This window comes from Mustela erminea, chromosome 9, assembly GCF_009829155.1.
Source record: "Mustela erminea isolate mMusErm1 chromosome 9, mMusErm1.Pri, whole genome shotgun sequence".
NCBI lineage: Eukaryota > Metazoa > Chordata > Mammalia > Carnivora > Mustelidae > Mustela > Mustela erminea.
Window position 1 is genome coordinate 63151991 of NC_045622.1, and position 13436 is coordinate 63165426.

At 44.8% G+C, this 13436-nt stretch overlaps 1 protein-coding gene across 1 annotated transcript in view; it reads left to right on the forward strand.

Annotated features, from left to right (window-relative positions):
• The first annotated feature begins 1985 nt into the window (after positions 1-1985).
• TUB (TUB bipartite transcription factor) overlaps positions 1986-13436 on the forward strand; it is a 101901-nt gene continuing 90450 nt past the window's right edge. Inside the window, exon 1 of the mRNA XM_032356855.1 lies at positions 1986-2043. Coding sequence (XP_032212746.1) covers positions 2027-2043 — 17 coding nt within the window. The 5' untranslated portion in view covers positions 1986-2026. The remainder of the gene's footprint in view (positions 2044-13436) is intronic.

A 13436-nucleotide genomic window follows, 5' to 3' on the forward strand; every position in this document is an offset into this window, starting at 1 on the left:
AGAAACCGGCCCCCCACCGAGCAAGGAGACCCATGTGGGACTCGATCCCAGGACCCTGGGATCATGATCTGAGCCAAAGGCAGCAGCCTAACCCACTGAGCCACCCAGGCGTCCTGATGCTTTTTTACGTGTAGGCAAACATAAATACATGAGATGACAAAAGTTGTGCCAGATTGTGAGGTTAAAAATAACATGCATAATGGGAAAAGGGTTGATCAGAGTTCAGGTGTTTGTGTTCTATTTTTTGGATGGGTGGTTTAATACCAACTGAGTTTTTTTAATATGCTTGCTAAAATGCCATGGTTGATCACTAAAAAAATATATAACCTCCAAATGAAAGTGATAGGAAATAATAGAATAAGAAAATGGAAAGAAATTTTTTTAAAGTTGAGAAATGAGAAAGCATGAAAAAAGTGGGTAAAGTAAATTAATAAAGATGGTAAAAATAAGTCGAGATACAGTAACAGGAAATGTAAAAAGGATTAAAGTAATGAGGAAAAAAAAGATTGAATTTTAAAGCAAAACAAACCCCAGCCATACTTTGTTTGCAGGAGACACAACTAAAACATGGATGTGGAGAGTTGCTCTGCAGCTGTAAGCAGGACACTATCTTAAAATGTTCAATAAAAAAAAAAAAAGCCTCCAAGGACAGCGCATTGTTACAGAGTTAAAATGCAAAATCTAACCATTCCTCTTCCCTTAGAGGCTGCTCAGAGCCTAGCACCTTTGACCCTCTTGAGAAGCATAGGATGGGACAAAAGAAATACCATCTCTCAAGAAGTGTGCTGTCTTTAAGCTGGGGACAGCTGAAAGTATTTCTTCTGGAATTGAGATTATAAACTTAACAGTGACCCCAGAAGAGTCACTGGGGAAGATTTTCACTGAGGAGGTAAACCTAGATCCCAGGAATGGAGGTAGAAAGATGGCAAGGAGGCGTTCCCAGGAGTGAGAATAGACTGAGTGGAGCAGAGGTAGATCGTGGCCTGGACAAGTGAAGAGACATGGTGTAGAAGATGGCTAGCAAGAGAATGGTTGATGCAGGCTTGCCAGAACCAGAATAGCTCAGGGAGACCTCTACGAAGTTTCTGAAGGAGACAGGAGTAACTTTTAGGGTTATGCCATGGGTCATCTGAAAGGTAGGTAGAGTGGGCCAAGTGAGAAATGCAGGTTGCGTGAATTAGGACCATAAGAGGACCGGGAATGAGGCAGAATAAGCGAAACCACCGCCTGGCATGCCTTGGTTCAGCACACGATACAGGGTTCTTTGCCACCTGCCCTGCCTGGTGGCTGCTGCACACTATCCTTTTCTGTACTGAGTGGGGTGGGGAAGCAGTGACTGCTAGCAGTTCTGAGGATCCCGTGACTGGAAGGAGAAGCAGCAATCCACTGGGAATGGTTAGGAAGTTAAGGCTAAGATGGGACTTCCACAGTCTGAGCAAAAATTGGAACAAGCCTATACCAACGAAGATAATGCTCCAAAGCTGGCCCACTCGCCACCCTGTTACATAAAGTTCCTGTTCAGGGCTCTTCAACAATCTTAGCCAAACTTTCCCTACCCCTACTCAAACAGCTTTCCAAAGGACCCCACCCACCGACCCCCCCCCCCAGCCAGTTTTAAGCATTTCCTACACTAGAACCTTCTAATACTAACCCATCTTACTTGTCCCCCAAATCATGCCCAAACATTCCACAGACCTTAGCCACCCCAAACTAATTAGTCCTTCCAATCCTACAAACCATGCCAACCAAGTAGCCCTACTAAGCACAGGCCCACCACCCCTCCCATTTCTGAGTCCCTCTTCCCCTCCGAAGCTGTTTAGTAATCCTTTACCCAGTGTCAACGAGCTTCGTTCTGATGGTTGCTCTGATAGAGAACTTTAGCTCATAGGCATAGATAGCATATTCCTGCACCTTCCTTTTTACCTCCCTGTAGGTCTTCCTGATTTACACTGGGATCATGAGCATTTTGACTTTAGAACCCTGAGCCCTTAGATATCTGGGTCCTAGAAGTACACAATGACTCAGAATGGATCGATCCCACAGGTGCGAATCCTCCAGTATATTGAGCCCCTGGACTTAACCCTGTAGGAACTCTGGTTCTGGACCCCTTGACTCAATGGGCAGATTGATGCCAAGTGGCAATGAGTCTCTGAAGCCGTCTCATCACACTAACAGCGGGTAGTAAGCCTGGCACGCCATTTGCTGTGTGTTCACTGTTTACTCATTTAGTGTTAAGATTTTAGTATTTGCCAAATACCATGCAACACTAGGTGAATAATGTGCTCTCCGTTTTACTGGCCTTAAGGAGTTCACGTCTCGGTGGGGAAAGCAAAAGTAAATAGTTGCAAAACAGTAGAAAAGGAGTGCTGGATCTAGCACTTCCTGAGCCCCTCTCTTGTTTGGTCAGTTGACTTTACAGAGGGAGCTGGGCTCAGATGAGTACATTACTTAAGATAGGGAACACAATTAGTAACGAAACGCTTTTAATTTGGGCCTGGATTTTTTCTTTTCTTTGTAGCCCTCTGCTTCACAGTTTAGTGGCCCAGTGAAATCACTAATAGGGCGAAAATGCAACGTAAAAGGAGCATATTACAAGGAATGACCAGCTTTGTCAGTGAGCCTGGGAAGATTCTACCCAGGATGTGATACCTGAGCTAGCCTTTATTTTTAACAAGGAAATTAGGAAAGGATAAATGGGGCAGAGGAAACACATTTAAAAAAACCTTAACCTGTTCAGAACCTAAGGGAGCTAGTACAGGAAGTAGACCATAAAGGCCGTCAGACTATGGAGATTGGGTATTGAGAAGTGAGAAGGCACTAGATAATTAGAGATTTCAGGAAGATCACCCTAGTGTAGAGGAAGGATGGAACAAGAAAAAAGGGGCAGGAAGACAAGTCAGGCCTCTGTGATTGCTCAGATGACTGTGGCAGTGGGAATGGTAACAAGACTCCATTTGAAGAGGATTTTTAAGGCAGACTCAGGTTTGTGGGGAGACTGGTTGAACTTGGGTGATGAGACATGGGAGTTTAGCATCCTGGTTCTGACAAATAAGATTGAAGGGATGGTAGTATATGGAAAGCCTGGCTACTAGAGTGGTAGAAGTTTAGAAATACAGAGATGTGTCCAGAAAAAGGATTAGAAGGGTAGGTCAGGACATGTTCAAAAAGCCCAAAATGGAGTCATTTGCCCTGCCCCCACCCCTGCAAGATTTAATTAGTTTCAGCCTATCCCAGGAATGTCACCTTATTTTAATAGTCAAATCTGAAATTTCCTGATCAACATCAGTGAGGCAATTGGGATGATGAAAAACCCTGCCATTTCTTTCTCCTCCCTTCCAAAAGGGTATGTCCTGGCCTGAAACAGTCTTTTTATTTTGCCCATAATGTGCCCTACCCTCTTTCCTATGAAGACCTTCCATTTTGTACAACTCCTGGGAGCATCTCTTCTTGCTAGATGGGATGCTGCCCAACTCATGAATGGCTTAACAAAGCCAATTAAATCTTCATATTTACTCAGTTGAATTGTATTCCTTAGAAGACCAAATGGTGAAGTCATAAATGTAGCTAAGTAATTGCAATGTCTTTGATAAACTGTGGGGCTGCACCAAAGCTTTTGAGGAAAGGCTGAAGAATATATTCATTTGAGTAAAGTAATATTGACCAAATGCCAACAATATGCTGAGCAAGGGGTCCTGGTGCCTGCTTAGAACCTTCTGGAGGGGACAGACAAGTAAAGAGGTGATTGCATTGGGAATCACAAGGCATTGGATGTCATGGACGGCTTCCAGTTAGGAAGTAAAATCCAAGCTGGAGGAAACAGACTGAAAAAGGAGAGAGAAGAAAACAGCATTCTAAGCACAGAAAGCTGGCAAAGGCTCAGAGACAGTGTCAACCATGTGGCTCCGTCGTTGCTGACTCTTGGCTAAGGAGCTGTTCATAAGGAAAGAGCACTCCATGCCTAGGTTGACAGAAAAAGGATGGTACTGTATTTTTTTTTTAACAGCCTGTGCTAACATGTGCACAAGTTTGCTTTTACTGTGAATGTGTGTTCACACATTCTCTTTGTATGTGGTTTTGCATATGCTAAAAACTTGAGAATGCATCTGGGTGAGACAGACAGTATGTGTTGTCTAAGTTCTAAGACACCACAGTCCTCTGCTTTTCTGCCATTCCCTTTACCCAGTCTTTTCTATGCTTTAGCCTGGTCCTTCTGATGTAGAAAAGATGTTAGGGGTGGAAGCCGATGGCCAAGAAAGAATTCTTGAGATATCTTTGGTGCAAAAAAGTGATTTTATTCAAGCACTGGGACAGGACCCATGGACAGAAAGAACTGCACTGGGGTCACGAGGAGTGGCCCAGTATATACTTTCAAGTTGGGAGGAGGTTAGAGCCTAAGCCTCCCAATTATTTTGGAAACAAGTTTCCAGGATCTTGAGAAGGCTAGCTGTGGTTAGGAAAATGTCATTTATTACTGTTGAATAAAAATTCAGTCATGAGACCCTTCAGATATATATCAGTAGGCCATATGCTTGGAGGATGATTGCTAACATGTATCATGGGGGCAGGGTGAGAGGGAGTAGAGATAAAGGAAGTTTCCAAAGGAATTTTTAAATGTTAAATAGATTTACAGGATTGGGGGGGGGGGCGGTTGTTTGCCCTTTGCCCTTAACAAAGTATTAACATTGAGGCAGCCAAGTTCCTAGAGGAATGTCACGCTGCCTATTTCAAGCACTTGTCGATGGGCTGCAGGTAGTAAAGAAATTTAATAATTTTTCTTCTGTATTTCCCACATCACTCCCTCCTCTGAGCCTCCCTTAAGGTTTCATTCCCCAGACTTCCAGCCTGGGCCTCTTCACTGTCTACTCCACACCTTGTGCCAGGAAGATTTCCTAGAATCCTTTTTTTTTTTTTTTTTTAACTTCTTTTCAGTGTTTTAGAATTCATTGTTTATGCACCACACCCAGTGCTCCATGCAATATGTGCCTTAATACCCACCATCAGGCTCACTCAAACCCCCACTCCCCTCCCCTCCTAGAATCCTTTACGATTATTGCCAGTTGGTTAAAGATGGCCAGTCTTCAGCTCTAGCGCTGGCCCATATTCAGAACTGATTGCAGACTAGTTAAATGGACACCAGATATCTCACCTGGAGGTCTCAAAAGCATCCTAAATTCAACATGCCTCATATTGAACTGATTATCTTTTCCTCTCCCACAAATCACCTCCTGAATTTCCTTTCTCAGGTGATGACATACCTGGTACTCTTGTCAAAACCAGAAACCTTGGATGAATCCTTGAACCTCCCCTCCCTTTCCACCCTCGTGATTTAATCAGTCATGCCTATGAAGTGAGGCTTCCATAAGAACCCAAAGGACAGAGTTTGGAGAGTCTCTAGGTTGATGAGTAAGAATGCATCTAGAAACAACGTGCATGTGAGGAAGGTACTGTACCCCCAAACTCCGGAAACAGAAGCTCCTGTCCTTGAGACCCTTCCAGACTTCACCCTATGGATCTCTTCACCTGACTATTGATTCAAATCCTTTAATATTCTTTAGTAAATCAGTGATGGTAAGTAAACTGTTTTTCCTGAGTTCTGTGAGGTGCTATAGCAAATTAATCAAACCCAAGGAGGGGGGATCCAATTTATAGCTGGTATGTCAGAGCACAGGGGACAGCTTGGACTTGTGACTGGTATCTGAACGGGGTAGGGGAAGGCATTCTTGTGGGACTGAGCCCCTCACCTTCAACTCTCACACAATCTCCAGATTTGTAGTGTCAGAATTGAGTTGAATTGTAGGACACTCAGCTGATGTCTGTGAATTGTTTGATGTGGGAAAATTAGCTACACATCTGGTCACAGAATTGTTTGATGGGAATAGTAAGTGCAGAGTAGAGCGAAAGTTTTCCTGTTCACCCCCTTGAATCCATTCTTGTCACAGCCCAGGATAAAGTCCACATTTCTTACCACAGCCTGTAAGTCTCATCGTGATCTTGCCTGACTCTGCCTCCATACCTGGGAAACTGAGCTTCTTTTGCACTTCCTCTGCCCTCCACCTAGAACATATGCTCCCTTATCTGGCTTACTACTGTTCTTCTGTAGGCTTTAGTCTAGGTGTTGCCTCCTCGTGGAAGGTGCTCCTACACCATGATTGCATGACAGGCTCCTATCTTAGTATTTATCTCACCATTTGGACTTGTCTATTTACTCTAATTAGAAAACAAAATTCAGGCTTGGGAGAGGGAAAAAAATTCAACCGAGTAAATTTTAAAGATCTTATTGGCTTTATTCAATGATTCAGAAACCAGATAGCATCCCATCTGGCAGCTAGAAGGGAGCTCTGAGGAGCTGTACAAAATGAAAGATTTTATAGGCAGAAGGAAGTGAGAACAAGGAAGGTGCTAGCAGACTGATGGATTGGTTGTGGCAAGGTCACCTTCCTTTTTGGGATGGCAGGGGTCTGTGAGGCAGATTACCTCACTAGTGCTGACCAGGTGATTCTTGGTCTGTTTCTGGGAGAGGCCAAAACTGTAATGGAGCCTCAGTTTGGTGAGTAGCATATGCTAAGTAGGCTTGGCATTAAGTGGCTATTTTGGACCCGTTCTGTTTTTAACACTCTCTATAGGAGCACAAGATCAATGAGGGTCAAGATTGTCTATCCTGTTGTTACATTCCTAGATCCTAGAGCCAACCTAGACATGATAACCTTCTCAATAAATGTCTGTGCTGTGAATGAAGGAATACCAGGTGGCTGCAGGATAATTACCACAAGGCACTCTGGACATGATAATTCATCAGAAGTCATCAGGATCCTTTGCAGAGGGCCTGGAGGGAAGGAGCACAGCAGACATTAGATTATTTGTTTTACTCATTTATTCTACAAATATTTAATGATACCTGCTCTGCAGCAGCCATAGGGTTGGGCACTGGGGATCTAGGGGTAAATAAACTATGCTCTCTGCCTTCTGTGGGTTTCAGTCTTACAGAGGAGATGCACAAAAGTAAACAATCATGAGAAAATTCAATAATTGCTATAAAGGAGATAGAAACAAGTCTTGGGAAGACACAGTACAGAATACCTTTAAATCTGCCTGAGGTTCAAGAACAGAAGAGACGTAAGTGTGTGCCTTGGCACAAAAAAGGTGGAAGAGCTTTGAAAGAAGAGGGATGAACATCAAAATATTACTCTTAATTTTACAATGGCCTGTATATGGAGAGTTGTGCTTCCAAAGATACAATAGCCTAGAGGTAAAATAAGGTGGCAATAACAGCCACAAAACAGTATCTCTGTCGCCCAACTCCTACCTTCGGGGGTGGGGGGCGGGGGTGGGAGGAGGCTGGACACCCGCCTATAGGTCCTCCAGAAAGTCGTCTGGGGTAGCGTATAAGTTCTGAACTTGGAGTCAACTTTGTATTTTGCAATTTTAATGGCATTTTACAAAATAATTTTTTGACATAAAATAATCATCCATGTCATCAAATCTTTAAAAATCTTATTGTAAATAGTTTCATAAATTTCTATTATATAGAAAAACTTTAATTTATTTAAGCAAGTTTTTGTGTTGAATGTGTAGGCTGTTTCCAGCTTTGTGTAAATACATCATTCCACTGTGAACAGCTATGTACAGATACAAATGTCTTAAGTTTCTCTTTCTTTAGAATGATTTTCATCCTCTACTCTGTGTAGCACATTGTCACCTGGGAGGCCCACACAGTGCATGTGAAGGAGACCATTATGAAAGTACATCTCCAGCTTCTGCTTGCCCTCTTTCTACTGTAGAGGAAGGGAGTGGGAAGCTGAGAGAGGACCAGTGAAAATATGATTCCTCCGCCCTCTGTGGCTCCACAAATGCCACCAACCTCTCCTCCTCCATCAGCCTAAACCAGAGTCCCTGTGAAAACTCAGAGTAGCTTTGAGAGCAGAAGAGTCTAGGGATGTGGAAACCTGAATATGGTTACCTTTATCAACCCCAACCTATCTGCTCTCCCTAGCCTATGAGCTGGTTGGGTGCAAGAAAGCCTCTGGGCTCTGCTGGAGTCCTGAGAGAGAGGATTGCTTTGGGGCTCTGTCCCAGGTGGGCCAGAGAAGTCCTGGGAGGCTGGTACAGAGGCATCTCTAGCAAGGATATGGTCCAGTGATCTGTGGACCCTTGAGAGAAGCAGGTGTGGGCTCTTACTGGATTCTTGCTCTGGCCAGGAGTAGTTAACAGGTGAACTTGAGTCTTCCTGCTCTTCTGAGGCTTAGTGTATGAGATGAGGGCTTCATTGGGGGATTGGCATCTTGCTTGGTTCTGCCTGGCTCATCCTGGATGGAGAGACCATTTTACCTTCCAACACCCACAGAATAGCTAACAGCTAGAGCTGACCCCAACAAGCCTCATTCAGTCCTCCTAGAAGAATCAAGGGATCCATTCTTACTGGAAGTTTACTTGGCACAGCTTATTACTATGGTATCAGGTTCTAGCAGAGTTGATGAAGAAATTAGTATTTCTCCCAAATGAAAGCCATGGTCAGCATTTCCAGAAGTGTTCAAATAGGGACAAATCACTGGAACAGCATTTCTTCTCAATGCAAGTTTAGGAATCCACTCATGCTTGGTTATGCAAGTCTTTATAGGGCTAACAAAATTCTAATTGTCTCCCTCTACCCTGGCGTGTCTCCCAGAAGAGAAAATAATTGCATTTGGTGATGATCTAGGCTGTGATTAGGATGATCTGTCTGATCTGTCCTGGTTTATCTTCTGCCTCATTGGGGTTGCCAGCCCCATGCTTATGTTTCTGTCCCGTGTTGATGGTGATCACTTTTTTAATCATCTCAGTCTGTCCTCCTTCCATCTGTCCTAATAAGGAGCACACAGCTCTATGCCTCAGGCCTTCTGAATCATGGCCACTAGAGGGCGGCCTTGTACCACTTAAAGGCTATGGGTTGCCTGTTCACATTCCTTGCTCCAAGGTTTTCCAGGGGCCTAGTACAGAAAAAGCACTTACTGCTTTGGAGGGGTTAGGTTGGTGTAAAATGAGTGACCACAGCTTCTAGCGATGCTTCACCTCCAGAACTACCTTTGGTCATCTTTGACCCACAGAGCGATGGCACCAAAGTGTCTTATCTTTCTTTGTCCCCACCCCAAAATCACTCTAAACACACAGTAGTTTCCAAAACATGGTTTGGAAACACAGTTTTAAGTAAAACTCCTAGGGCCCACTCTCTTTCTGATCAGATTATAAGATACAAGCCCTTTTATACAAAAATCCTGGAGCTGCCATTTCTCAGGATAAACCCTGGCCCAGGACCTAAAGACCAAAATGAGGTTTCTGGGACTTTCTACCCAGGGAACGGGTGGTGCCAGAGCTACTGTACAGTCCCGGGACCCCTATAAAAGAATTTAACCTTTTGACATGGTACTAGAGTGTTTGGCAGGTGAGTGAGGGACTTGCAACAAACTCTGGAGGTAAGAAGAAGGAGAAGGTACAAGGCAGGATCGTGTCCAAACGGTCCCAGGTAAGACAGCGCAGCCAACTAAGGGGGCAAGAGATTCATTGAGGTGAAGGTTAGCTGGGGATGGAAACCCCAAATTTACACCTAAAAATTCAGCTGGAGGGGGAACATACTTAATTTGGGTCCCCTGAGAGCAGAATATGTGACAGGGACTTGGAGAAAGAAGGTAGTTTATGTGGAAGGTGATCTGTATTAGAAAAAGTACCATGAACTTGATGTCTTAAAACAGTAGAAATTTATTCTCTTACAATTTATAGAGGCCAGAAGTCTGAAATCAAGGTGTTTGTGGGGCCATGCCCCCTCTGAAGCCTCTAGAGGAGGATCCTTCCTTACTTTTTCCAAACGCTGGTAGCCCTGGATGTTCCTTGGCTTATAACTGCAGCACTTCTGTCTCAGCCTGTCATCATATGGCCTCTTTGGGTGTCTGTGTCCACATTTCCTTCTTATAAGGACACCAGTAATATTGGATAGGGCGCACCCTAATGATGGGCCCACCCATCATTAAGATGACCTCATCTTAATTTTACTTCATCTGGAGAGATCCTATTTCTGTTTAAGGTCATATTCACAAGTGCCAGGGCTTAGGATGTCAATGTATCTTTTGGGGGATACAATCAACCCATAATTCGATCCAAGAAACAGAAGTGAATGAAGACAAGGAAGGGTAGAAAGAAAACCAATACAATCCAAGGTTTTAAACTAGCTTTTCCCATTCCACTGAGAATCCTTTAATGAACCGAGTAAAATAGCCCCGAATTCTGAAAGGGGGACTTGAAAACTGGGACATTTAACCAGTTCTCACATTGGCCAAAGAATTTATCAGGAGGTTAACTTCTTCCCACTTGTAGGCTCCATCCACAGGTGAGCAAAGTGTCCTTTCTTAGCTGGTTAGGAGGACTTGACATGACATGAGAGCAATGTGCATGAAACTGTCCCGAGTGTGGAAGTCAGGAGGCCCCATGCTATGGCACAGGGCACCAAATTGTCTGCAAAGGTGCACTCTGCATTACTAAAATCTCCTCCTGCCCCACTTTCTCACTGACTCTTTAAGGCACTGGTCAGCCGCAAGCTCTTTTTTTAAAAAAGGACTTTCCACTGTTAGTGGAATGAACTGCAGTTCCCCTGCTGCACCTACTTCTAAGCGACAAGTTGACAACCCCAACATCAAAGCTGGTTTGGGCTGCTGTTCCTGGAGGGCTGAGCCCTTGTCTGCTTTGCTGTTACCAGGCTTTGTTGGCCATGATTGCCTAGTTACCATCATCCCCAGGGCTGGAAGCATCAGGAGACACTCCAGCACACACGTTTCAGACGAATCTCCCCTGATCCCATTATGCAGCAGCATCCTTAGCTCCTCTGGACAGTCAGGGATGATTGCTCCCTTCATATAATAAAACTCTTTGTACCTGATGGTCCACTGCCTTGAGGAACCCAAAGTGGAAAAATCCCGTGTTAGCCAGTGGAAGACATCCCCGGAGAATCAGGATCTCTAATCCAACAGAGCCAGTCACAGAAATGGGAAACAATTTCTGTAAAATAAGCTCACCAGAGTGATAATGAAAGGAGCCAATCCTATTTTCAGCCCTTGGTTACTTGGCCCTGTGTATTCTAACTACTGGGGACAGCACTCTATATGGCCTGATAGTTTAGTGCATATACTACACGCTGGAGGCCAGTGACCTGTTCCACAGGATGTCAGTCCAAACTGGCTCCTTAGCTAAGCCTTTAATTTAAAAGGCCATTCCCACCTTCTACCCTTTGTTTCCAAGTAATGGAGTACATGGTAAGACCCCTTGTTTTACAAAACCATTGTCACACATCCTTTACCATAAAATACACCCTTTCAGCTGAGACTTCATACACAGAATTCCAGGTTGATAATTAGATACTCGGTAAGCCTGGGGAGAAACACTACAAGCATGGCAGATAAACCCGAATTCCAAAAAGATTTCAGTTCCAGGAAGAACAAACACACTGCTGCCCTCTACAGGGTGGGAAGAGTCTGATGCAGTCAGCTTGCCGTCCAGAGCTGGGGCAGTCTGCTCAAGGAATGACGCCATACTGAGGGCTGCGCCTCCAGGAGGGCAGGTTGAGCAGCCACAGTAGGTAAGTCAGCATTGCTGAGGGAGAGCACGTGTTTGGTGGGCTCATGCAGAGCCTCCAACTCTGCCACACCCCCACTCCATTCATGGGCCTGTGCACTTAGCTGAGACAGAAACCAGGAGACAGGTCATTCTGTGTACCTCGTTATCAACGCTTCCTCTGCAGCAGAAGCTTTCTGGTGAGCACTAATGTGTGACACTCAAAGGTCTGCATAATCTGACACCTCTCCTATCCGTCCACCCATGCACCTTTTCCCCAGGCTTCCTTCTCTACTATTCCAGTCTTGCTTCACCCGGGCCTCTGACCAACCAGTTGAGTTATTCTCCATTGCCCAGAGGTCCATGCACATTCTTGCCTCAGGCCATGCCTCCCTACATGCAAGGTTAATGGACAAGTATACTGCCCACTAGGAGGATTTCCCTCACCACTCGCCTTTCGCACTTGTCCTCAGTGGGTATGTGGTATGGCTACAATTCATTTTTGTTTTGTACCATTGTTTGAAGTCAACCCACACATACTCCAGGCTCAAATTTTTTTCCTCCTGTGGCAGTGGTTGTAGGGAACACCTCCACAAGCCTGAGTATGAACTAAGGGAGCAAGTGGGGCAACAGGGCTATGTGGCATGGAGTCTAAGTCACCTTTTCATGTGGCTCACTTGTTGCTCTCTGGCCCTGCCTGGACCCAGTTCCACATGTACTGTTGTCATCATACAATGAACTGCCTGCTTAAGACTGGTGAACTAGTCCACATAAATCATCCAGTTTATGACTGGTGGCCCAGATTACAATGGGCATTTCTAGTCATAAAATATCTTGATATCCCATTATCAGATATTTACATCTCTGCTTAGGCCCAGCGCACCATGAGTCATTCTATGCTGTAGAAGGCACGGCTTAGCTCTCAAGCCTAAAAGACCTCCTACTGGAATTTTCCGCAGACTCTACCTAGTGTTCTTATCTAAGAGGACACTCTAGCACTAATGGACCGCCAGTTCCCAGAAACAAGAGTTAGGACCGCCGGCAGCTCCAAACCAAACTTTTCACCGCATATACAGTCTGACTCCTGCAATTGCTTTTAAAATCTCTACCATGAATTTTAAGAGCATTTTGGTGGTGGTGATGGGATGGTGATTGGTTGGTTGGTTGGTTGGTTTTGGAACTTAATGGTTGAACACTGACACTGATTTACAACCAGCTGTCAGCCCTGCCTGGCCCCTTGGCTCGGGTTTCCCAATAATCCAAAGCAAGCATCTCCCAACCCAGTGAGAGCCATAGTTAGCACCTGTGGGCCCACATACCTGGGGATAAATAAAGGCCTGTTCCTGCCTTAGCAGAGTCAAGGAAGATTATCTGTCAATTTGTGTGGGCTTCTTAGATCTCTGTCTCCACCCCTTTGTTCACATGTAGAAAGCCTTGAAGACTCAAAGTAGGGTTGAGAGGATGTTCTTGTCCCCTGTCATTGTGTGTTTGGGATGGAGAAGAAGGGAGGTGGGGGCTAATGGATGAGACTGTATTGTGGTTGTTCATTTGGGCCTGTAAAGGTGAAACCACACTCCAGGTGGGGGAGAGGGGATGGCCCATCACATCAGTGACATCATTCAAAGTGCCATTTACCTGGGGATGAAGCCCATCTCTCAGATCTAGTCTGTTCTAGGTACACTAAAAGAACATAGGGATTGTGTCTACCAGGACCCAAGCGTTAAAGGGGAGCATTGCCTTTTAGGGCCAAATGTGGTTGGTAGCAATGGGAATTGAAAATGTGGGGAAAAGGTGGGCCTCGGGGGCACAGTGTAGTGTGTACATGGTTCTGGCCAGCAGTGCTTTTTTCCAGAGTCTTACTCTGG